General features: G+C 41.9%; 1 protein-coding gene across 1 annotated transcript in view; it reads right to left on the bottom strand.

Annotated features, from left to right (window-relative positions):
- Positions 1–1268: 1268 nt before the first annotated feature.
- Positions 1269–25229, bottom strand: part of LOC124795157 (PC-esterase domain-containing protein 1A-like) — a 262282-nt gene continuing 238321 nt past the window's right edge. The window contains exons 9-10 of the mRNA XM_047259045.1: positions 2862–3089; positions 1269–2634 (exon numbers count right to left, since the gene is read on the bottom strand). Of these exons, the coding sequence (XP_047115001.1) occupies positions 2219–2634; positions 2862–3089 (644 nt within the window). The 3' untranslated portion in view covers positions 1269–2218. The remainder of the gene's footprint in view (positions 2635–2861; positions 3090–25229) is intronic.

The following is a 25229-nucleotide window of genomic DNA, read 5'->3' as shown; positions in this document are numbered from 1 at the left end:
AGGCAGGATTTGAACCTGCGACCTTAGCGGTCACGCAGTTCCAGACTGTAGCACCTAGAACCGCTCAGCCACTCCGGCCGGCTCTGAGTAGCAAAAGGGAGTATGAAGGACAGTGATTGTGGACAGGTGGCACTTGGTGGGACTGTGGATCAGGTGTTAGGTGTGCCTAGATAGTCAGTGCCGTTGTGATAACACTGTGTCCCGGATGGCGCAGTGGTTACCACACGTGCCTATTACGCACGGGACACAGGGTTCAACTTCCAGTCTGGTACACATTTTCTCTTGTCGCTGCTGATTCCACTTAATGTCCCACAGCAGCTGACAGCAGTGATTTCCCCTTCAGTTTACATGTAATGTTTCACAGCTGCAGATGCTGCATGGTGTCTGTTCTTTTGGACATGTTCAAAAGAGCGGACACCATGCATACGTACAATCTTCATCAATCCCTGAAGGTCTTCCTGAATGTGGAGTTATCGATTTCAAAATGATCAATGAGAAAACCATTTGCTTGCTGTGCTCTCTTCGATGGCAGAATCCAAATACACGGCGCAAATCTTTCTGGCTATCTTCGCTGCTGTCGCCCCTCTACTGAACTCTGACAGAAGAATGTTGGGCATGTTCCAATTTCTCCACTTGACCTTCTATTTTCTAGTGTCCACATCTCCATTCAAATATTATGTGAAGTGCATCCTTTCGTCTTTCCATCCTCTCTCCTCACCCCCTTTCCCTCTCATTTTATTTTTAATAGTGGTCTTTTCCAAAGATAACTTGTCATGATAGTTCCATATGTAAGTTGTCTAATTAAATTGTTAGTGGACTGTTTCCTTCGTTTCAATACCCCTATGTTCAGTTTATATTCTGATTTATTTGCATAGCTCTGCTGGTGTACTACTTTGTCCATCATTGAGTAACAATGAGCTTGTGTGGCATTAACCCTAGAGTAGGTACGGTAATTTTGTTTAAGAATAGTTTCCAAGGCCAGTACAACATGTATTTCAGTTGTTACTTTTCAGTTTACTAAATAGCTTGAACGTGTATTAAGATCCACGCGTCTCATTTATTTATTACCCTAGTAGTTCAAGGGCATTCAATTCTTGTGTGAATTTGATACTATAATTATAATTTCATATGTAATTCCAAGAAAATTTGAAAAACTACTAAAGAAATGGCAGAAGGAAGCTGTGGAAAATGTATCAGCATACATAAGAGAACGAGTATAATGCATTACTTTCAAGAAAAGTACAAACACTAAAATAAAATAGCTCTTTTTATTACCAGAATGTCATTTACATACCTGCAAGATCAATTTTGCAATATTTCATTTTGAAAGATTCACACCATCTCCCATTAAATTAAAATGAACATAGATGGAGATGGTGTCACAGATGTTCTCTAACACTCGTACTGGTATTCATTACTGCATATGACAGAACATTGTAAATTGAAACAGAAAATGACTGCTTATAACAGTGGAATAAGATAAGTAGAAACAGCAACAGAAATTACAAAAAATATTCTCAACAAAAATAACATTATAATCTTTAAAAACTTCAAAAACAAGGCAAATACCTGAAAAAAAGTAGCAAACAGTACAGCTTCAGTCTTTTTAAGTACAGTTTCCTAATAATTACGTCTTAAAATAGCCCCACAATACAGTTCTGAACCTGAAGATTCCTTACTCAGTTACTTGAGAAATGTCAGAAGTAAGGACATACAGAATCATACAGAGGAGAATAAACATATAGTAAGTACATTGTAAGAGGGCATCAAAGACCAAATTTAAGCTTAGGCTTTAACTTTTGTTGCATTTCTTGCTGTTGATATCTCTGCACACTGGGTCCTCATGGTTCCACTTATTTCTCACCCTCCTTAATTGTCTGCATTGTGTAAAAAGAAGGTGCAATATTTGGTTATATATGGCAGTGTTTCCATGTACACTTCCAGGAATCTTAGAAATAACAATTGTTTTACACTCCAGACAATACAGCCCTGTACCCCAATTTCATTCATGTTTAAAAGCAGAGCTGCTTAACAGTTTTATTACTTCACAAAAAATTGCCAATGATAACACACCTGTTTCAATCACAGCCATACGTATCACTGTCTTAATAACACTAAAAACAACGCTCAGCACTAAAATTTCTGAAGCAGTGTTTATTATGTTCAGAGAATATGGAGCATTCTGTTGTAGTAATGAACTGCTATGTAATAATTCATACTAATAATATGGCCTGTGCCTTCTGTTATGACGGCTCATTTCTCTCTGCCTTACTGGACCATAATGCACACCTGGAGGGAAGAAGGGTCCAGATTGTACAGGTCTTCTCTCTGTTACCTCTCTGTATACAAAATGAGAGCTTTCTGCTGTAATAGGGTAATTCCTATTTTGCAATGGAGAATTGCTGAAGTCTGGTTCTTTCCAATTTTGATGAACATTTCTGTCTCTGTAAAAGCACGGTTTGTTTTGTGGAAAGCCTAACATAGGCCGAGGATTTCCCGTATTCATCCTTCTAATAACATCATTGTATGGTTTTTGTGGGTCAGCTGAAGAGAAATTTACATTTCTTTTTGGTGTATCTGACAAAGAAGGATTTACTGTAATACAGATATTTTCCTTATCTTCTTTTGTTGTATCTGAAATAAAAGTAAATATCTTTAAATTTAGTGTTAAAACACAGCAGGCTTCATACATTTTAACAAAGCTCTTTAGTAAGTTATACACCATGTCCCTCATTGCCCAAGTTTAAAACATGTCACTGACATTAACAAATGAAAATTTAATGAATTTGCCAAAATGAGCAATCTAAGTCGGTTAATTTTGCAATTGAAAAAATGTATTTATGGAAGAAAATACAACTTACTTATAAAATTCTGTAGCTTTTTCTTCATGGCTATTCTGAATGGTGATCCAGCAACAACTGGTGATGAAAGTAGTTGTTTGAGTTTAATAGGTTTTTTCTTTTCCTTTAATGTTTGAGGTACTTTTGGTAGATGGATTTCTTCCTGCACCTTTTTAATTAGAAGGTTCTTCGCATTTTCCAGCATTGTTCCACGGAAGTGTCCTGGCAGCTCACAATCCCAACACAATGCTATAAAAAACATTTCATACTTGAAAAGGTCAAGAGAAAATTTATAATCCACAACCAGTATATTAAAGCAAAAGTAAAAGTAGGACTGTGCAGTTCGTTACATGTAGCATACCCAAAAGTAAAACACTATTGTATTAAAAAAACATGTAGTACAATTTTGAATGTTAGCCATTATAGTACATGAAAGGTATTGTTTTTGTCTATTAAGACAACTCTGGTAGGTACTGCAGCACTATACCACCAGCTCAGTCGGAGCCTGTGGAAACTATAATAAAGCACGTGTAAAGTCATTGAGACAGTTAACTGGAATCATACCTTTAATAAGGGCATCTCAGAGTATGGGATTGATAATATTATGAAAAGGAGAGATTGCTAATCAGTCAGCCTCAGAGACTACTGAATGTGTGTGTGTGTGTGTGTGTGTGTGTGTGTGTGTGTGTGTGTTTGCACCTCAGAAGGAGGTATTTGGCTGAAAGCTCAAACATAGAGCAGTGTTTTTGTTGCGTCTGTCTGTAACTCAACATCTCCTGTATTATCAATATTGATAAATGCAAAGCTAAAGAGGCATTGTATAGCAGAAGCACATCATTTATTTAGTAGTGAGTCATTTTTCCAATTAAGACATTGTTGTAGTTTGTAAGACATTTTTGTAGTTTGCTGCATCAACATTTGCTATTTAGTGCTACCTCATTTTTGTCATGAATGAAGAAAGAATTAACTGTGATTGTGTTAAACTAATACCTCAGTGACAGTGAAAATTTTGCAACACAATACTTTAAAGGAATTAATCTTCCTACTCATTGCAGTAATACTATCACACTCCTTCATAAAATTGAATCAAAATATCAGTTGCATTTGAATAGGATCAGTTGCATTAGAATAGGACAGCAGTTCATATATTCTAGGTTCCCTAATGTTAGTATAGCTGTACTCTCCTCTGTATTTATAAAGGATGGAACTGAGGAAAATCATTTTGCACGCAACTACATGATACATGTGATTACTGCTTTAAGGAGACGAAACATTACAACAACCACATTATCCTGCTTAGAACACCAGTTCCCACAAAGACCACTATAATTTTCACAGAAACATGTATTAAGCCAATCACACAAAATTAGACACTGCTTAGCTATTCTCTTCTCCCAATTAACGAATGTGGTCCATCATCATGTCACTTGTGTTTCCACTCCTTTGCCAAATAGGTTGTAGCTTTTTGAAAGTGCGCCTATGACTTACCCACCCAGTACAGTTCATCCTAGTCCTATCATTTCTATAACTTTTTGTATTCAAGACAGCACCACCTGTACGTGGAGCTGTGTTACACATAAACATCACTGCAACCACACGTCCTGGTGGCTAAGGCTGTATGAGGATGTACATTGTCAACAACAAGCACACTCCTTTTGTTGGCATTCCCCTCTTTTTGTCTCAAATGCTCATTTTGGTTTATTTTATAAGGCCTCACAATATTGTTGTGCATTGATGGTCTCACCCGGAGGCACAAATTCAACCAAAATTATGCCTTTTCAGTCCCACAAAACTGAGGCCAAAATTTTTTGCCCAAAATTGCGGTTTTAATTTTTTGGCAGATGTGGTATTGGTATGACACCACCTGATGATTGTCTTTTTGTCTCCGGCATTTAATGAGCCACCTACGTTTCATCTCCAGTCACAACAGAGCTCAGAAAATCCTCAACTTCCAATTCAAGACACTCAAGAAACTCACAGGTGCAACTGGCCTGATTTCTCGTGTGCTGCTCTGTCAACTGTTTTGGGACCCATCTTGCACACAGTTTCTGGTACCCTAATGTTTCTGTGAGTATCTCTTATAAGAGAGCTATGGAGAGCTGTGGAAACATTGCAAAATTTCATCCATTGTCAATCAACAGCTTTCACGAACAGTTTCCTCAATTTTTTTGCAGCCACCCATCAGTCAAAATGAAAGGTCTTAGACTCCTCTGTTTGCCATAAACATTTATTCTGCCTCCCCTAAACTCCCTACACCACTTCAGTACACCCATTCTGTTCATAACACCTTCAATGTAAACCACTTTGATACACAAAATAAATTTCATTAGGTGTTATTCTTTCCACAATTAGGAAGTTGATCGAGGCACATGGCTCGCACTTTGTCGATTTCCTACCTACATGTTTCATGCGACTGGACACTACAACGTGAAATTACACACTACCATGCTCCTGTGATGCTCGCTCTGGTCAGGGGATCCCAGCCTACCACTCAGTGTTACTAACCCTCAAAAAGTAAAAACCCACAGCCCATTATAGTCACAGTACACTTACTTTCTGGCCATGTCTCACAGTTTTTTATGTTGTACTGTGTAGCAGTACCAAAACTAAAAGACACTATGGAGTATGCCTCAGATTGTCAAAACTTGTATCCAAAAGGTTGAGTCTAACCAAAAAAGAAGGCAATTGAAAGCTAAAAAGAGAGAAACTTTAAACTACCACTACCTTTTCCTGAGGAACAGGAAGTTCGCTGCTTACACAAGTACAGTCCATGGACCTTGAATAGCACATGACTGAAAGACAGAGAATAACAATTAATTAGATTTATCATGTCCCAGTTCCATTTGCATTTTCTCTGTCAGCAGAATGCAGCCTCTTAGTGAAGTTTACAATGTGATGGCACTAAGATGTCATTAAAAACTCTCATGAAGATAGCATAATATCTTGCCTTGAAAACTATCTGGAACAGTACAGATTCGACAGTGGTGAATGTGAGACAAAGAGTTCTTTAAAGGCTTTGGTGATGTCACCAACATACAGGAAATGTCAGAGCACTGAATAAAGTCAATCTCGAGCAATTACTCCACAACAGTGCCAATACCTGGGTTCAGCTTCATGACCACATACAATGATAGCTGCAAAACAGTTGTCCACAGACCTGTGTATCTGAGGCAGTAGGTTTCACAAGCAGCAGTGTAAAGACAAATCTGTTTCACTGATAAAACACTCTTCAATTTGCAGAACGATTCTGGCCACACATTCATCTGTATGAAAAGTATAAGCTAGAACATTGGGGTAAAATACTTGTTTTGTTACATACTGTTTTACATTTAATCATGTTGCAGATTTTCTTTTTTTTTTTTTTTTTTTTTTTTAATTACATGGTATCACACTGCTGTATGCCAAATATCTTCTAGTTAAGCTTTACCTTGTTCTGTAAACTTTTCTCAGGCAATATTATCCAGTTTATTGACTGTATCAACTTTAGGACACTAGCATACCCCAGCAGAAACCACCAGGTCATTTTCATAATCCTGGCTGCCAAATAATTAAGGCAGAATATTGTGTCAACACAGCAGCCAGCCACGACCAGATTGTGCAACACTTCTGCAGAGGTTTATTCGCTAGCTCAACCTTCAGCACATACGTCATCAACTTAATGAGAATATAAACAGGAATACCTAACACATATTGACAAAATTGAAAGACACACTGCCACAGGTCCTAAATGATATTATCCACACAGATGTGGAATATGTCAAACAATTTCAATCATATTTTCATTTAACAGGTAATAACAAACTTGTCACAAAAAGTCTGCATGTTTGGCAAGCAAACTAAATGAGAGAAAATTTTTCAAACAGTGGAGTAACTGTTCTACTGAAGAGTCATGACCAGGCTTGGGCTATACGCATAGTATCGCTGAAGGGGTGATCTTCCTGGTGCGGTGTTGCTGACGGAAATACGCTTCCAGTATCCTCAAGTAATCAACCTGAGGACTGCAAATGGTCACGTGGGGGCTGCAAAGTGGACTTGCAAGTGTGAGCTGGGACAAACCTCTGCCTGTCTTGCAGACAGCCACTGACCGACGCAGGCATGCCTTCCCATCCCTCTCTTGAAAAACATGCCCCTTAGTCTGGTGGTGACCACTCTGGCCCCATACTTCATAGCCCCTAGTGATAGATTTTCTGAATAAACATGGCACACATGCCAGCTTCTGGAAAGCACCCTATTGTTCTTATTCAATAATTTCATACACTCCTAAATGCCCACTTCCAGGAGTAGTCTTGCCCTCATCTGGTCCCAAAAACATAAACGTACAGTACACTAAGGTGCATATGATAGTTCTTCGGCTATTGTACCCATGCATTACAAAAGAGACAAAAAGTTTACAACACTTATTTACACTGATCACATTATGTAAGTGAAGAAGTACCAAAGTCAGATTTTATGAAACACTTACAATATTTGAAATTATTAATACGAGGGCAGTTCAATAAGTAATGCAACACATTTTTTTCTCGGCCAATTTTGGTTGAAAAAACCAGAAATTTCTTGTGGAATATTTCCAAACATTCCCGCTTCGCCTCGTATAGTTTCATTGACTTCCGACAGGTGGCAGCACTGTACGGAGCTGTTAAAATGGCGTCTGTAACGGATGTGCGTTGCAAACAACGAGCAGTGATCGAGTTTCTTTTGGCGGAAAACCAGGGCATCTCAGATATTCATAGGCGCTTGCAGAATGTCTACGGTGATCTGGCAGTGGACAAAAGCACGGTGAGTCGTTGGGCAAAGCGTGTGTCTCATCATCGCCGCAAGGTCAAGCAAGACTGTCTGATCTACCGCGTGCGGGCCGGCCGTGCACAGCCGTGACTCCTGCAATGGCGGAGCGTGCGAACACACTCGTTCGAGATGATCGACGGATCACCATCAAACAACTCAGTGCTCAACTTGACATCTCTGTTGGTAGTGCTGTCACAATTGTTCACCAGTTGGGATATTCAAAGGTTTGTCCCACTGGGTCCCTCGTTGTCTAACCGAACACCATAAAGAGCAAAAGAGAACCATCTTTGCGGAATTGCTTGCTCGACATGTGGCTGAGGGTGACAATTTCTTGTCAAAGACTGTTACAGGCGATGAAATATGGGTTCATCACTTCGAACCTGAAACAAAACGGCAATCAATGGAGTGGCGCCACACCCACTCCCCTACCAAGAAAAAGTTTAAAGCCATACCCTCAGCCGGTAAAGTCATGGTTACAGTCTTCTGGGATGCTGAAGGGGTTATTCTGTTCGATGTTCTTCCCCATGGTCAAACGATCAACTCTGAAGTGTATTGTGCTACTCTTCAGAAATTGAAGAAACGACTTCAGCTTGTTCGTAGGCACAAAAATCTGAACGAACTTCTCCTTCTTCATGACAACGCAAGACCTCACACAAGTCTTCGCACCCGAGAGGAGCTCACAAAACTTCAGTGGACTGTTCTTCCTCATGCATCCTACAGCCCCGATCTCGCACCGTCGGATTTCCATATGTTTGGCCCAATGAAGGACGCAATCCGTGGGAGGCACTACGCGGATGATGAAGAAGTTATTGATGCAGTACGACGTTGGCTCCGACATCGACCAGTGGAATGGTACCGTGCAGGCATACAGGCCCTCATTTCAAGGTGGCGTAAGGCCGTAGCATTGAATGGAGATTACGTTGAAAAATAGTGTTGTGTAGCTAAAAGATTGGGGAATAACCTGGTGCATTTCAATGCTGAATAAAACAACCCCTGTTTCAGAAAAAAAATGTGTTGCATTACTTATTGAACTGCCCTCGTAATATAGACACAGCCACTACTACAAACTACCTTGAATGAAGAGGGAGCTGATTGTCAGTACATAGTTAAGGCTCCTCTGAAACTTAACTTTATTAGTAGTAAAGTATTAAAAATACCTGTTATTGAATAATAGACCAAGACCTTAAAATTCTGCGAAAATTATTCTTATAGAATACAGAGCTGTTGGTTTTAACAGAAATATGTTTTTTATGACAAATTTCATTAACGAATAAATATCTTGGGCAGAAGTAGTCAGTATCTCTGAACAGGTCTTTGCAGAACATACTTGAGTTCACGTCACGTATTATTTGTATTACATGCTTTTGGACTCTGATTTATGAGTTCCCAAAAATGAACCCACATAACATTATGGAATAAAAGCAAAGTATGCTACCTTTATCATCCTTATGTAACATGCAGCAATGAGCCGAAACATTATGACCACTGCCCACTGCAAGTTGGAATGCTGTTTTTGCATGGATGCAGTAAGTATAGAAGCAGAGCAGACTCCAATCGAGAGTTATATTAGCAAAAATATTGTCCGTAAATGAAGAAATACTCTGATATAGGTGACTGATAAAGCGCAAATCAGGGAAGGAGGAGCAGCATGAATTAGTACAGACTGCTACTCTTCACACACAGACAGTATATGCAGTGGACATGCATGTTAGTTGGATAGCTATCAGTTAGGTAGTTGGATAGCTATCAGACTGTCATCACATGTAAAAGAAACACACACATCCAAACATGCCCAAATTGCAAACGCATGACCATTGTCATCTACAAGCACTGACGCATGACCCAAGATGAGAATTCTCCAATTGAAATAATTTTTAGATTGACAATTTAGCAAGTCAAATGGTAGGCACCAGTTACAAGTCAGTCCTTATTCTTTCTGCACCTTTGGCATGTACATGCACAGCCTACTCTAGCATCATTCACTGCATGCTGGCAACACTGCCTGCTATAATTTGTCAGTCACCGAGTTATTTTAATCAGTGTATCCCATCCTGGTTGGTGTGGATAGTTCGGCAAGAGCCAAAATGTTATGGCTCACTGCCTGAGAATGACTATCTTGGAAATGGCAAAGTTGGCCTACAGTTTACATCCTGTTGTCATAAACACCTATGGAAAGCACCTAAAGGACAGTGAAACCTCAAGTATGTATCCAGATGTTGGATGCCCATGTTTCATAGCAGAACTTGGAGGACGGAGGCTTGCTTGCTCGCTCTGTAAATGGAGCACACCATTAAGTGCACACTGCTGGGCGTGGGCTGCCAGACCAGATGACCCCTCGAGATCTCCTGTTGATCCAAATGACATCATCGATTGTAATTGTAGGGATCATCAAAATATGTCATCTGGTCAAATGAAACACATTTATTATATATAAAAACAAAGATGAGGTGACTTACCAAACGAAAGCGCTGGCAGGTCGATAGACACACAAACAAACACAAACATACACACAAAATTCAAGCTTTCGCAACAAACTGTTGCCTCATCAGGAAAGAGGGAAGGAGAGGGGAAGACGAAAGGAAGTGGGTTTTAAGGGAGAGGGTAAGGAGTCATTCCAATCCCGGGAGCGGAAAGACTTACCTTAGGGGGAAAAAAGGACAGGTATACACTCGCACACACGCACATATCCATCCACACATACAGACACAAGCAGACAATATGTCTGCTTGTCTGCTTGTGTCTGTATGTGTGGATGGATATGTGCGTGTGTGCGAGTGTATACCTGTCCTTTTTTCCCCCTAAGGTAAGTCTTTCCGCTCCCGGGATTGGAATGACTCCTTACCCTCTCCCTTAAAACCCACTTCCTTTCGTCTTCCCCTCTCCTTCCCTCTTTCCTGATGAGGCAACAGTTTGTTGCGAAAGCTTGAATTTTGTGTGTATGTTTGTGTTTGTTTGTGTGTCTATCGACCTGCCAGCGCTTTCGTTTGGTAAGTCACCTCATCTTTGGTTTTATATATAATTTTTCCCACGTGGAATGTTTCCTTCTATTATATTGAAACACATTTATTGTTACACATGGTACATTACGTTGTCTTGGTCACCAAATTACCTGATATCAATTTGGTTAAACACATTTGTGTCACCAACAGCAGCTCTGCGCCCACAAACCAGCGGCCCATAGTTTACAGTAATTTCATGATTAATGGATTGACATCTGGTGCTACATACCTACAGAAACCAACCAAAGACTTCTCATATCCATGCCGCATTGAATCACTGCTGTACTGCATTCCAAAGGTGGGCCAACATACTATTATGAAGAGTGATGTTTTGGTTCATTAGTTTATGTCTGGCAGCATCCATATTACAAATTGAGATTTGTTTTGGCACTTCACCATGTGTCTGGTATGTTCCACTAAACTGGATTTATTATCAAGCAATTTTACTGATAAAAGGTCATTAATATACAAAAGAAAATTAAGGGTTCAAAGATGGGTCCTAGTGGGACACCACAGATGTCTAGTTTGCAGTTTAACAAAGACTGATAGCTTTACACAGGACTCTTTCCTAATGATACCCTTTATTTCCTGTCACAGAGAAAGGATTTGAACCATTTTGTGACATTTCCAGTTATACTGTATTATTTTAAAATTCTGATTTACTCAGTCAAATCTCAGCCTCCTCAAATCTGAATACTTTAGATATCCTAACTATGACTTTGAAAATAAAAACACACACACACACACACACACACACACACACACACACACACACACACACACACACACACACACACCAGAGACTTAAGTCGTTAATAATATATTCTCCCTCAGTATTTACAAGTGTCTGCCAATGCTGGGTCAATTTTTCGATTTCACAGTTACATTACATGGTTTTGAGCCGAAGAACTCAGCGAGCCATGTTCAGAGTACATTTTCATCCGGAAAAGAAATTCCTTGGAAGTTTTATGGTAGAAAGTGGAGAAGGTGAAAAGTCTGAGAGCACACGATCAGATGAATAAGGTAGGTGCAGAGACTTTCCAACTCCTGTATAGAGTGTTATCGTGGGGTAGCATCACTTCACGCAGTCTTTTTCGTCATTGTTCTTGGACTGCCTCTGCAAGACACCTCTGTTGTTGACAGCAAATGTCAGCAATGATGGTTACATCTCAGGGAAGCACTTTGTAGTACATACCACATCATCGCTGCTCCACAACATGCATATTATTATCTTTTGTGGATGCATGCAGGTTTCTGCAGGGGGAGCTGCTGCTTTATTTGTGCTCAACCATTCCTTTCTTTTCCTTATATTCGCATGAAGACACCATCTCTCATAACAGTATAGGACAGGAATGGTCAGTGTTGTTCGCAAGCCAATTGATGACAAGCAAGCAGAGATCCACATAGAGCCACCTGCTGATTTTTGTGATTTTGGCTTAGAGCATGCGTACCAGTACACCTGAGTGCAAGCAAATGTCACATGATGGTGGAATGATCACAGCCCAGCATATTTTAAAGTTCTGGAGTACGTTTATGTGTATCATTGTGGATCTCCATCAAACCCCAAAGATCTTCCTAACATGGAGAATCACTAATTTCAAAATTATCCTCCTTAAAATGCTCCTTAAAACAAGAAAACAATTTCCTTGTCATGCCCTGTCCAACAGCAATATACCCATACAAGACGCAAAGGTTTTCGGCTGCATCCACTGTTGTCACCCCTCTATTGAACTCAAAACAGAAAAATATGTCATTTATGTTCTGATTTCTTCACTTCCATTTTCTAGTGTTCACATCACCACTATCTCCGAAGGATAAAATGACAATACATAAATTCAAACAGCAACAGTGAACTAAAAATGAAATAAGATAAAATAACATACAATCGATAAATAAACCAATGGCAAACAGAATAGGAATATTCAAAACAAAAACTCTAGGTACAATCTTAGACACAAATCTTATCTAATATTTGTAGTAAGATGGTTGAGAAGCCATTTGTTTATTTCCTTCTCTAACATTTTCAAGAAGTCTGGCAAAAGTGAAACCTATGGGGGTTTGACAGTATTTTTGTATCTGCTTTCATATAGTTAGGCTTAACTTCAGCTACTTCAGCCAGTCAGGAAATGTTCCAATGAAAAAATGATTGGCTGCTTACACAAGTGACTTAATATGTTACTAAACTCTGAAGAACACACTGTAATTTTATTTGTATTTTATTATAACCACTAGAAATTTTTATTTTAAATGTTTTTATGCTGGATATTACTTCTCCTAGTGTACTGTGGGTCAATTCATTACTTAAGTATTTGTAATGGCTAGTCTGAGGTATTGGTGACATCTACATGACCTGACAACCCCATGTTTTCAGTAACAGTTTTTGAAATGCTTGTAGTCTTGCAACATTTTGCACGTTGTTACCAATTCAAACTTATTCTTAATGACATATGGTTCTCCTCATCTTTGATTCATTACATCCTGTACTGTCTATTTTGTTACCAGATGTGACTTTTTTTTCCTCCTAATGCATTTTCTTTGGTCTCCATATTATTGTCTTTAATATTTTGCAGTATGTCTTGTAATGAGCTACATCATGAACATCACAGCTGTTTCTAACTGACAAATAAAGTTTCATTTTGGTCTTGCAAAATAGCTTTATACCTGGAGTTGGTTGGTTAGTTGGTTTTGGGGTTTGATGGGGGCTAAACATCGAGATCATCAGTCTCCTGTTCCAACAGACATACTTGTAAAAGGCCTATACAGTAAAAGCGTAACCTCTGCACCCGGAGGGAGGGAACACCAAGGGGTACAGAGCTAAAATGAACACCGCAATAACACAAAACAGAGGACACTTAAAAGGAGCAGAGCAAATAGTTGACTAGAGTAAAACAGACTGCAGTGGTTGATGGATCAGGTAAAACATCAACCACTCAACTACAAACGAAGAACCTCCAGCTGGAAAGCATTGACAGAGGTACCAACACAACTTGTTACCATAAAAGACACTATTTTGGTATCCACGTCACAATTAAAAGTCGCTGGAGTGGGTGTAGCCTGAAAAATCATGCAAGAGCGTCCACACTAGAGTGAGTGATAAAACCCAGTTGCACAGATAAAACTTAAAAATGTACGCTGCATGTTTTTGTGTTACGGAGGTATAAATTCGAATTTCACCAAACACAAAAAATGGCTCTGAGCACTATGGGACTCAACTGCTGTGGTCATCAGTCCCCTAGCACTTAGAACTACTTAAACCTAACTAACCTAAGGACATCACACACACCCATGCCCGAGGCAGGATTCGAACCTGCGACCGCAGCAGCAGCGCGGCTCCGGACTGGAGCACCTAGAAGCGCACGGCCACCACGGCCGGCTCACCAAACACAGCCTGTTACTTTCCGAAGCAATGAAATCGAGATTATGACGCGCTTTTGTAAGCCAGTCATAGCTCATATCACGTCGTCTTGCCAGCTGATGACAGCATAGGACACGTGACGTAGTCAACCAGCAGCAAGATCATTCTTCAGTAGCGCGAACACACAAAAAAGAAAAGTTAATGGTTTAAATTAATATATGTAGTGTTGCTACAAGAAAAACAAAGCTTCCACATATAATCCTGTTCTTTTTGCGCATGTTACACTTTAAGATACATCACATAAATGTGCCAGTAAAATTTTTAATAACGACGTAAATGTCTGATGTTCTGAGCTCGAAATTCTTCTAGATGGTCGTCCTCAAAGAGTTGATTTTTAAATGAGAGTCAAACGCTCTATGATTTAAGAAATTCATCCTACATTCTCGCACATAGTTCATATTGCGTAAAAGGAAATTTACTTTGAAAGTAACACTTTTCAAACCATGATTCACAATATTTTCCCGTGACCTGTTAGAAATTGGTTTGTTTCAGCAGTTGCCAGGGAGCACCAGATTACAGGCGTCACTGCGCCCTCGCATCTACGATGACGCAGGAAGCCCGCATGTTCGTATGTGTAAAACATTAAAAGATCTTGCATTATGTCATAACAGAAACAAGACATCAAAGGATACTTCAAGAGCATCGGAATTTCGTGAACCATACTAAAATGTGTAATTCGGCTTAAAGTGCACAATCGTATGTCCAGATCCAGATGTAAATTTTCTTGAGTACCAGTACTGTATTATCTCATGTTTGGTTCTTTATGGCATAATGCCTTATGAGCTAGAAGATGGAAAACATGCACTTGAAATGCAGCGAACAGTTGAAACTAGCCAACAGTGTGAAATTAAACACTTCGTATCAAATAAATTGACTGCCTCAGCGCAAAAGATTATTAAAAACCAAATCTCTTTAGCAAACCGACAAAAATAACTTCATTGTTCTGCAAGGCAATTGATGCTTGATTGTCAGAAAGATGGAAATAAAACCTGAAACTAACAACATATTTTAGCCTTCCGTAATTATGCAAACGTATTTTAATTCATTTGGTAGCTCTAGGCCACAGAAATTCGTTTTGTTTTCATTTAATGTGAGAGCAATAAACGAAGAGGAAATAGCAGAATCACTAAACGTAAACACAGGTCACGTGGAGACTACTCACTTCCCCACTACAACTCAGACTGTTCTGTGCATCAGCCCCGGATCAAATTAGATAGTGGCGCCCAGCCATACATCTGTAGCCAGAAGCGGGAGAAGGTACTACTGATACGTGACTCAACTGCGCATGCGCAAGAGCCCGCCTGCAACTGCTCAAATTAATCTAATGTAAACAGCTGTCACATCCCGCTCCGGAGGCAATTTGTTGTTAGGAAGCACTGCATATTCTTCCTAAAGCCTTTGACACACTTTGGTTGGCAGACGCTTGCATGAGAACTGTGTTTTGTTGTGGCATACGGCGCATTTCCTTTGCAACTTATGTTTTATTTTCGTTTCTTTTCTCTCTCTCTCTCTCTCTCTCTCTCTCTCTCTCTCTCTCTCTCGTTCATGTTTTGTTGCTGCAGTATTATTCAGCAGAAGCGGGATACAGTAATATCCTTCATTAGAATATTGGTCCTTACCAGTCAAAATCACAAAAATTTAACTGGTAACTAAAACAATGAAAAATTCGCGGAATTCTAAAAAATTCCCGGGTTTTTCCCGGTTTTCTCCCGGATGAAAAAATTCCCGCATTTTCCCAGATGTCCCGGGTCGTATACACCCTGGATGAGTTCCATATGGCCGTGGACGACTTTACCATGCGCAGCTTATTTGGCGTGTTCAAGGCAGACCATTCAGAGCTCCAGACATTGCGGACCTTGTGATGTAGGGCTGACGGGAGGTCTCTTTCCACGAGACCAAGCTCCAGGGGTGGCGAAGTGGTGGCCTGCTTGACCAACCGATCAACACGTTCGTTTCCTGGAATGCCGATGTGGCCCGGGGTCCACATAAACATCGCTGAACGAACACACTTGGCGAGAGCAAAAACAGCACCTTGAATACCGTGCACCAAAGGGTCCCAAGAAAAACACTGGTCGACTGCTTGCAATCCACTCATTGAGTCACTGCATATGACAAATGACTCCCCAGGGCAGGAGGAAAGGTGAGCGAGTGCACGATAAAGAGTAATCAGCTCCGCATTGGAAACACTGCTCCCACAAGGCGGGGAATGCTGCTCAATGTAGTTGCCGTGGATGAAAGCAAACACAGTGCGTCCATCGACCACAGAACCATCGGTGTAGACTACATCTGCATCGCGGAACGAGGCAAGAAGAGCCAGGAATTGTTGACGATGACTTGCAGATGGAATGGAGGACTTGGGAGTCACAGGACAAATCCAAGCAAAGCTGCAAGCGAGGGAGGGACCAAGGAGGGGTAGAAGAAGAGGGCCGGAAGGATGGAGAAAGGGAAAAAGGACTAGAGTGACGAGAGAAGGGAACGAACGCGGACCGTGATCGGGAGACCCGACCTAGGATGCCGTCGTGGGGAGGGGAGTGCAGAAGATGGAAAAAGGAGCCTCAGGTTTGGGTGGTCGGGCGAGGCATGGACACGGGCGATGTATGACCCAAGCAACTGTTGTCGGCAGAATCATAGGGGAGGGATTCCAACTTCTACAAGAAGGCTAGTCACCGAACTAATGCGGAAGGTACCTGTTGCCAGTCTGATGCCACAATGGAGAATCGGGTCGAGGATCTGCAATGTTCAAGGTGCTGCTGAGTCATACACCACGCTCCTGTAGTCGTGACGGGACTGGACTAAGGCCTTATAAAGCTGTAGGTGGATTGTTTGTGCAGCCCCCCAAACGGTGTCGCTGAGGCAGCGAAGGATGTTGAGGTGCCGCCAGTACCGCTGTTTAAGCTCGTGAAGGTGAGGTGTCCAAGTGAGCTGAGCATCAAACAGCATGCCAAGAAAGCGATGCGTCTCCTCAATATGAAGGAGTTCATCGGCAAGGTAGAGCTCTGGATGGAGGTGGATCATTCAACGACGACACAAATGCATCACTTGGGTCTTAGAGGCTGAGAACTGAAAACCATGGTTGCAGGCCGAAAAATGTGCCTTACGGATAGCTCCCTGCAGCTGCCGTTCAGCAACACTGATGCTTGGGGAACTGTAATAAAGACAAAAGTCATCGGCATATAGAGAGGAACAGACCGATGAACCCACCGCAGCCACAAGACCATTAATCGCCACCAAAAAGAGGGGAACACTGAGAACCGAGCCCTGCGGGACACCGTTGTCTTGAATATGAGCAGAGTTAAAATAAGTGCCAACTCTAACCCAAAAGGAGCGATTGGAGAGAAAATTCCGTAGAAAAATCAGAAGTGGACCCTGTAAGCCTCATTCGTGCAGTGTAGCAAGGATATGATGGCGCCAGGTGGTATCGTACGCCTTCCGAAGATGAAAGAAAACAGCAACTAGATGTTCTCGCCAAGTAAAAGCGGTACGAATAGCCGACTCTAGCGAGACTAAATTGTCGATCGCTGAGCAGCCCTGACAGAAGCCCCTTGTTGCTGGGCCAGGAGGCCCCGAGCTTCGAGGATCCACAGGAGCCACCGACTCACCACCCGTTCCAGGAGTTTGCACATAATGTTGGTAAGGCTGATATGGCAATAGCTATCAACCACCAGCGGATATGCACCAGGTTTCAGCACCGGGATGGTTACGCTATCCTGCCAACGAGTTGGAAAAACGCCCTCCGTCCAGATGCGGTTAAACAGGATGAGTAATTCCCCCTGACAGTGCACTGAGAAATGGTGAAGAAACTGGTTGTGAATTCGGTCTGGACCTGGAGAGTTATCGGGGCAAGCTGTTAGGGAACTTTGGAACTCCCATTCACTAAACGGGGCATTGTATCAATCCCATCGGTGTGTGCGAAACGACAACTGCGTACAGTCAGCCTGCTCTTTAATGGCACGGAATTCTGCGCTGTAGCCTGCTGTTGTGGAACTACGAGCGAAGTACTCTGCCAGATGTTTGGCGATGGCGATCAGGTCAGTACAAAGTGTACCCCGAGGAGAAAGGCAAGGGACAGACGCATGAGGGCGAAAGCTAAAAATGTGCCGAACCCGCGACGACACCTGAGATGGGGAAGTGCAGGAACCTATGGTGGCAACATATCATTCCCACCAGGCCTGTTTGCTCCACAGAGGGAGGGGGTCCACCGAACAGGACACCAGGTTTTCTGTAGGGCCAGACAAATGGCAGGGAAGCGGCACAAAAGCTGTTTCAACTCAGCAAGATGATGGAAAAAACCATGGCAATTCCATTGAAGGATAATGGTATCCGACTGTGAAGACATGAAAGGACCTGGGAGAGGGGGGGATAGGTTACGCCTTAGAAGCGCTCGCCTCCACCGATTGCGAAGTAGCCTGATCAACTTCAATAGGAGCTGCGGGTCGAGCAACATCTAGCTCCTGAGTGGACGCTAGATGCTCCACATGATCTTCAGGTGCAGTGGTGAACTCCTTTTCTGTCTCTATGTCCTTCTCCTTTTGCTTTTTCTTCTTTTTGGTATGGTCCCGTTTGTCCCTCAGTTTATCAGGCTGGGTGGACTTTTCCGACCCAGTCTCATGGACCGAGGGAGACCGGGAAGCCCTACAGCCCTCAGGTGGTGGCTTTTTCAGCCACTGGCTGACATCTGAAGAGGCAGTAACCATGGAAGGGAGGGCACCAAGCGATCAAGCGATCCCTTCCGCGCGAGGGGAGCCGGAGGAGGCGGACACTTCTCCGGCACAGAGGTGGGGACTGAAGTCCCCAAAGAAGGAGGGGTTGTTACTCCTGATGTTGAAAACAGGGGAGCAACGGAAGAGGGTGTTCCCCCAACTACCAGGGGGGCAGGAATAGACGGCCGGGCTGGAGGGCCCACAAAAAGTGGCGGAACTTGGGGGCTCATCACCAGGGATGCCGACATCGAAGCTGCTGCAGCATACGGCAATGAAATGCGCACAGGGTGAAGTCGATCGTACTTGCGTTTAGCCTCTGTGTAAGTGAGTCTGTCCAAGGTCTTATACTCCATAATCTTCCATTCTTTTTGATAAACTGCCCAGTCTGACGAACAAGGTGAATGTTTCTGTCCGCAGTTGACACAAACGGGCCGGCGAACGTGGGACGTTAGGGTGGGGGGCACGTCCACAATCCCAACAGGTAGGGTTGGTGTCACATCTCGATGACATATGCCCAAACCTCCAGCACTTAATGCAGCGCATGGGAGGAGGGACGTACGGCTTAACATCACATCGATATATCATCACCTTGACCTTCTAGGGCAGGGTGTCACCCTCGAAAGCCAAGATGAAGGTGCCGGTAGCGACCCTACTATCTTTAAATCCCCTGAAGACACGTCGTACAAAGTGGACACTGCGGTGTTCCAGATTTGCATGGAGTTCGTCGTCAGACTGCAACAACAGGTCACGATGAAAATTAAGTCCCTGAACCATATTGAGGCTCTTATGAGGTGTAATGGAGAATGCAACATCACCGAGCTTGTCACAAGCAAGCAATGCCTGTGACTGTGCTGGGGATGCTGTCTGTATGAGGACTGCTCCAGACCTCATTTTAGACATGCCCTCAACTTTTCCAAACATGTCCTCTAAATTTTCCACAAAAAACTGAGGCTTTGTGGTCAGAAATGAGTCCCCATCTGTTCAGCTGAAAACCAGAAATCAAGAAGAATACGTCTCACCAGGTAATTTAGACCGCCGTTCCTCCCCTGGTGTGGGCAGGGAAGGAAATGATTGGGGGTCATACTATAAAGCATTGAATTTTCCTTACTTAGATACTTGTGCCTGCGCACTATTCGTATTTCATTTCATGGTGGTCCCACAAGCAGCTAGGGAAAGGAATGTCCACCCAGACACAGCCCAGCTTGCCTGGGTAAGCCTAATAGAACGGGGGGGGGTTAGGTTCCCCAGAGGTCGCCCGCTAGCAACTGTTCTACCTCAACAGCCATGAGTCTCCTCGGCGCACAGCACACCTTAAGATTGAGGGTTTTTTTTATAGAGGTTTATACCATCCTCGCGACCCAGGCAGTTAAGCCAAGATCCCCGGGCTCTGTACCGTACAATGTTCCACCGTCGAGCCTTACAGTGGTGGTTGAAGCACACTCAGAGCTCACGGTATTAAGGACTGGTGGCGCTTCCCACTCCCCAGCTCGGGCACCCCAGGGTTGCCAAGCCCGTACCCAGCAACTAAATGCTGAGCCCCCTGAGGGTTATTCCTGGAGTAATCCATGGCTTTATTGTATAATCTGGGTTACTCCCTTCCCCCTCCCTTTTGGGGGGGGGGGAGTTTCAGATAAAGTAAGAACTTGATATAAAGGTGTTTTATTTTTATTAACATCATGAGCACTGTATGTATCACTTTAGCTCAAGTCTTTGGCTACTGACTACACCCCCCACCCCACCTCACCCCCGAATTCTCATAGCAGATATTTTTTTTTTTTTTTTTTTTTTTAAAAAATCTTGAACGGCATAAACATGTAACATGGAGGAACTTCATGCCATGTAATGAGAGGCCATTTTGTACATAATTTTGTTCATTAGAGTTTCCTGTACAGACACTATTGACAGCTGTTTTTGAGAAATTAGCATCCCTAGTAGGCAAATTTGCCATAGGAAATAAATTGACAGATGATGTTACCAACTTTAAAAAATTCTTACAAGAAAAGTTTTTAAGAAGATCTACATTTTAAATCACAGGTAACCAGTATTATTCTTTTTTTTAACTCTTAAATACACAAAATTGATGTGTTAATAACTCACCTTGTATCTCTATTTGTCTGTAAATATTCAGTGCACATTTTCTATTGCAAAGGATTTATTACGAAATTCTATTTCCATCGCATACGCTTCCATATTCTGCTCCAAGCAAAATTTATGGACATCTGCGTTCTTAAATTGATGATAATTCCATAAGGAATGTTGCAACTTTTTCCTCTACCAGTCAAAATCCTCTAACATTAAATACAACTACACCAGCTGCCACTATATGTTAAGCGTTGCAAATTGCATCAATTTGGCATTTTGATGACTAATGCATTAATGCATATAAGTAGTTCACTAATTTACTGGCATTTCACATTGACAGATATAAATGGGTGGAAATGAAATGTTTCATCATTGCCAAAAATTTTATATTAACATCTGTTTGTACTGACGCAGGATGAGAATCAAGCAGTTTAGTTATTTTCGCAAACTGAAGGTTTGTTTCAAATGTAACTTCTGTTGAAAAGTGGTTCCTTCTGTACACTCTACCCTGAAAAAGGTGCTGCTCTGGTATCTGTAACCATTATTACTTTAGCACTCAGAACTCTGCCCATCCCCTATCTTAGGTTTCCTACCACTGTATTAGACCAACCAGGTTACCTTCCACTTCCTGTTGAGGTGAAGACTATGCTTATTATAATCTCATCTACTGATGGGTACAGAATCACATATTGGTGGCGTTCCTGTTGATCCTGAGATAAGCCAGCCATTCCATCTCCAAACCAATTGTCCTGGTGAAGACTTCAAACGAGGGTCAGGTGTAGCATCTCATAAAAGATACAAAACCAATACTGGTATGTCTCAATGTTGGTGCACTCTTTACCCGGTCACATGCACCACAATGTACTCTGTCAATAATATTTTTTTAAAAAACTAACTAACTAAATTCTTAATAATAGGGTATACTGCAATCTGTGCTGTTGTGGCATGTCTTTTGGGGGCAGAACCCACCAACAGCCAAGGACAGGGGCAAGGAACAACAAACCCAACTGAACTAGGCACACAAATCAATTTCTCAAAACAATACTAGAACACTATAATTATGAATATGATAAGATCACTAATGTGATACAGATGTCTAATTTCTACAATGTAACCATGTATTCTATCCAAATAATTTAACATGCAGAGGGTTCAATTTAAGTGAAGTTTGGGATCCCACTCTTCATTAATTAAAATCTTCTTTCAAAATTGAAAATGTTGAGGGAATGTATGCGACACAGAATGTCAATGTCGGAAAAGAGTTGGATTGTGTGGGGGAAGAGACCAAACAGCGAGGTCATCGGTCTCATCGGATTAGGGAAGGATGGGGAAGGAAGTCGGCCGTGCCCTTTCAAAGGAACCATTCCAGCATTTGCCTGGAACGATTTAGGGAAATCACGGAAAACCTAAATCAGGATGGCCAGACACGGGATTGAACCATCGTTCTCTTGAATTCGAGTCCAGTGTGCTAACCACTGCGCCACCTCGCTCGGTGATCGGAAAAGAAATCATCATCAGAGCATCTAGTGGTTTCTGAGAATGAAACAAGAAAAACAGAGGTGTATCATGAGCAACACTATTAGTAATTAAGCTTACAATATATGCTCAAAGCATCCAGTGAAGGTAACTATATCAATCAACTAAATATTATGCATAAAAGTGGAACTGCAAAGTGAGCTGGACATTCTAAAGTATACCTTCTTCTCACTAGTGTAAGAGTGCAAATGCATGTGGTGGCCAATGGAAGTTGGTGATATACACCCTTACAGCTGAACTGACATTGTGGATTCATGTGTGCGGTAGCTCATAGAAAGCCAAGATTTGAGTCATGGAAGACTAGAAAAAAGAAAATTAGGTTCTATTTGGATTGGTGTGGTGGTGATTTATGTTGGAGATATTCCGGGGACATCTGACGGCTGCTCATGACATCATAGCAGTCAGGGGCTCAAAATCTGCAGAACAGTGTGGCATACTCTAGATTTCCATCCACGGCCAAGTTCTGGGATTGCGGGACTTTGTAACTAACGAGATCTATGTATGACACGGAACCAAATTTGACTCTGAACTGTAAGTAGAGTATTTATGTTTTTATCTAGTTCTACAAACTTCTCTGAAACTAACAAAATGATCACTTCGTGAAGGAGAGAACCATCACACAGAACAACATGAAAATTCTCCGCCTACTTGTGCAATGCTCTTGTTGTATCAAACAGCACTTAGTTTTTTGACACAATCCTCTTACAGGTCGATATATAGCATTCACATTCATCTATTGAGTACATTCAATTTGATAAAGTGCAACTCTGTAAGGACTTCAAAATACCTTTCTACATATACTATAACATCGTCACTGGGTAACGTCTTCAGCCAAACCTGCTGAATATGTTAAGATATCCTTAAATCTGTACTTTAAATCCTTTTCTTTTTCCCACTGTCAAAGAATGTCTTGACAGGGGCATTGTCTTCCGACATATTTTTCCCTTCTCTCATATTTTACCGATGCACTCTGTCTCAGGCTCTCCCAGTTTCCACCAGTTACCACTGAATTCTTTTCAGCATCATGTGTAAGAAGAGACCTTTTCAATAGAAGATGATAATTGCCATAACTTCAACATGTAAGACTGACTTAACACTTATTAAATTATTATGGTGAAAAAGATTGTTGATGACAGATAATATTGTTAGATACTTTCATACAATGTAATATTCCATTTGACATCTGCACACACATCTTGGGCTAATCACTTACTCATCCTACTGTCGGTATCACAATATTAGGACTTTCAGTATTTGGTTGTACACTTTGTTGGCGTCTAGAGAAACAGTTACATGAGAGAAAGGTGAAAAAGTACAGTCTGACACAGAGAAAGCATAGATATCACTCAAATGTAGGTCAGTGAGTTTCTTAGCAGTCGGGGCGTGAAAGAAGAGGAAGAATTTTATGGAAAACATAATTGTCGAAACATGTAAACAAAAGATAGCAGCCATGAATGTTGACCCACTATATCAGGAGGTAAGACAATGCTGAAGATGAGATGCTTCCATCATTAGCACCAATCTCTGCCACCAGCTGAATGCACCATGAAGAACAAACTCTGCCGACTCGGACTTATGTTGCAACATAAACATAAGCTTCTGCGGCCTTTGTTACAGCCAATAAAATTCTTCTGGGTTTGAGGCCATATTGTCAGCAATAAAATTCCAACGTCTCGGCGATTGTTGCAAGGCACCTTCCTCCGGGAGTATTTCTAACTGCTGAATGAGCACTAGTTTGGTTACTTACATACTTTGGAGGAGTGCTGTGATTGGGTATGAGGGTGAGGAGGAAGGGCATTAGGAGATCATTTTATTGGTCTTTGAATTGCATGTTGTCACTGGCGGAAATCGGTGTTTTCCATTGGAGTTTCGTTTATTGCTTGTCATTGGTGGAAATCGGCGAACAGAAAACTGAGCAGCAACTGCAGTATAGCATTGTTTACTAACTGCCTAGTATCGACTAGGGTGCGTCAGCACTCTGTGGCCTACCGCACGCCTGTTGCTTTGTGAGAGCTGTCTTTCTGCAAAGCTGTCACTGCTGGCAGCCAAGACACTGAAGTCGGTACCCGTCTTCTCTATTCATATTGTCAGGTCGCTTAGCTATTTCTATAGCCTCTCTGATCTTCCTCCTCAAACTAAACGGCTGTTTCGCTAGTATGCGGGCCTCTCGAAATGCGCTCTTCATCCTGCACTGTACCTGATTTTCTGCCACCGCTGATTTGTTGTATTGTTTAAGGTGGATGCATCTCTCATGTTCAGTTAACCTTCTGCTCATTGGACGCCCAGTCCCACCTACGTACACTAGCACACGATTTCATAAAATCCGGTGGCATGAAATTTGTCAGTTGTATCTTTCGTTGAGCCCAGAAAGTCTTTTATTTTGTTGTTGCTACCTGGCTGGCAGAGAATTTTGCCCAGACGTTCAGTAACCCCTTGTACGTATAGTAGCAGGACAGTGTTCTGTGCTTTGTTCTACATTTCCCTGTTGGCCCCCTCCTTCGGTGCTATGGTTTTGTGTATCATCCTGATGTCATAGCCATTAGCTCCAAAAGTGGACCTGAGGTTCTGTAGTTCAGCTTTCAGATTGTGTTCATTGCTGATCCTGTAGGCTCTCTTAGTTAAAGTTTGCAGCGTTGATTTCTTTTGCATAGGATGGTGGTGGGAGGATGCATGCGGGTACCTGTCTGTGTTGGTGGGCTTCCTACAAACTCTGTGTCCAAGCTTCCTGTCAGGCATATGTTAAACTTTCATGTCGAGAAAAGGCAGTGTTCTTTTCTATCTTCACGGTAAAGTGAATTTTGCTGTGCTGCTGGTTGAGATGTTGGTGGAAGTTCTCAAGCTCTTGTTCTCTGTGTGCCCAGATAACAAAGGTGTC

Source organism: Schistocerca piceifrons, chromosome 4 (genome assembly GCF_021461385.2).
Source record: "Schistocerca piceifrons isolate TAMUIC-IGC-003096 chromosome 4, iqSchPice1.1, whole genome shotgun sequence".
In the NCBI taxonomy this organism is placed as follows: Eukaryota; Metazoa; Arthropoda; class Insecta; order Orthoptera; family Acrididae; genus Schistocerca; species Schistocerca piceifrons.
This window is presented reverse-complemented; position numbering and strand designations above follow the sequence as displayed.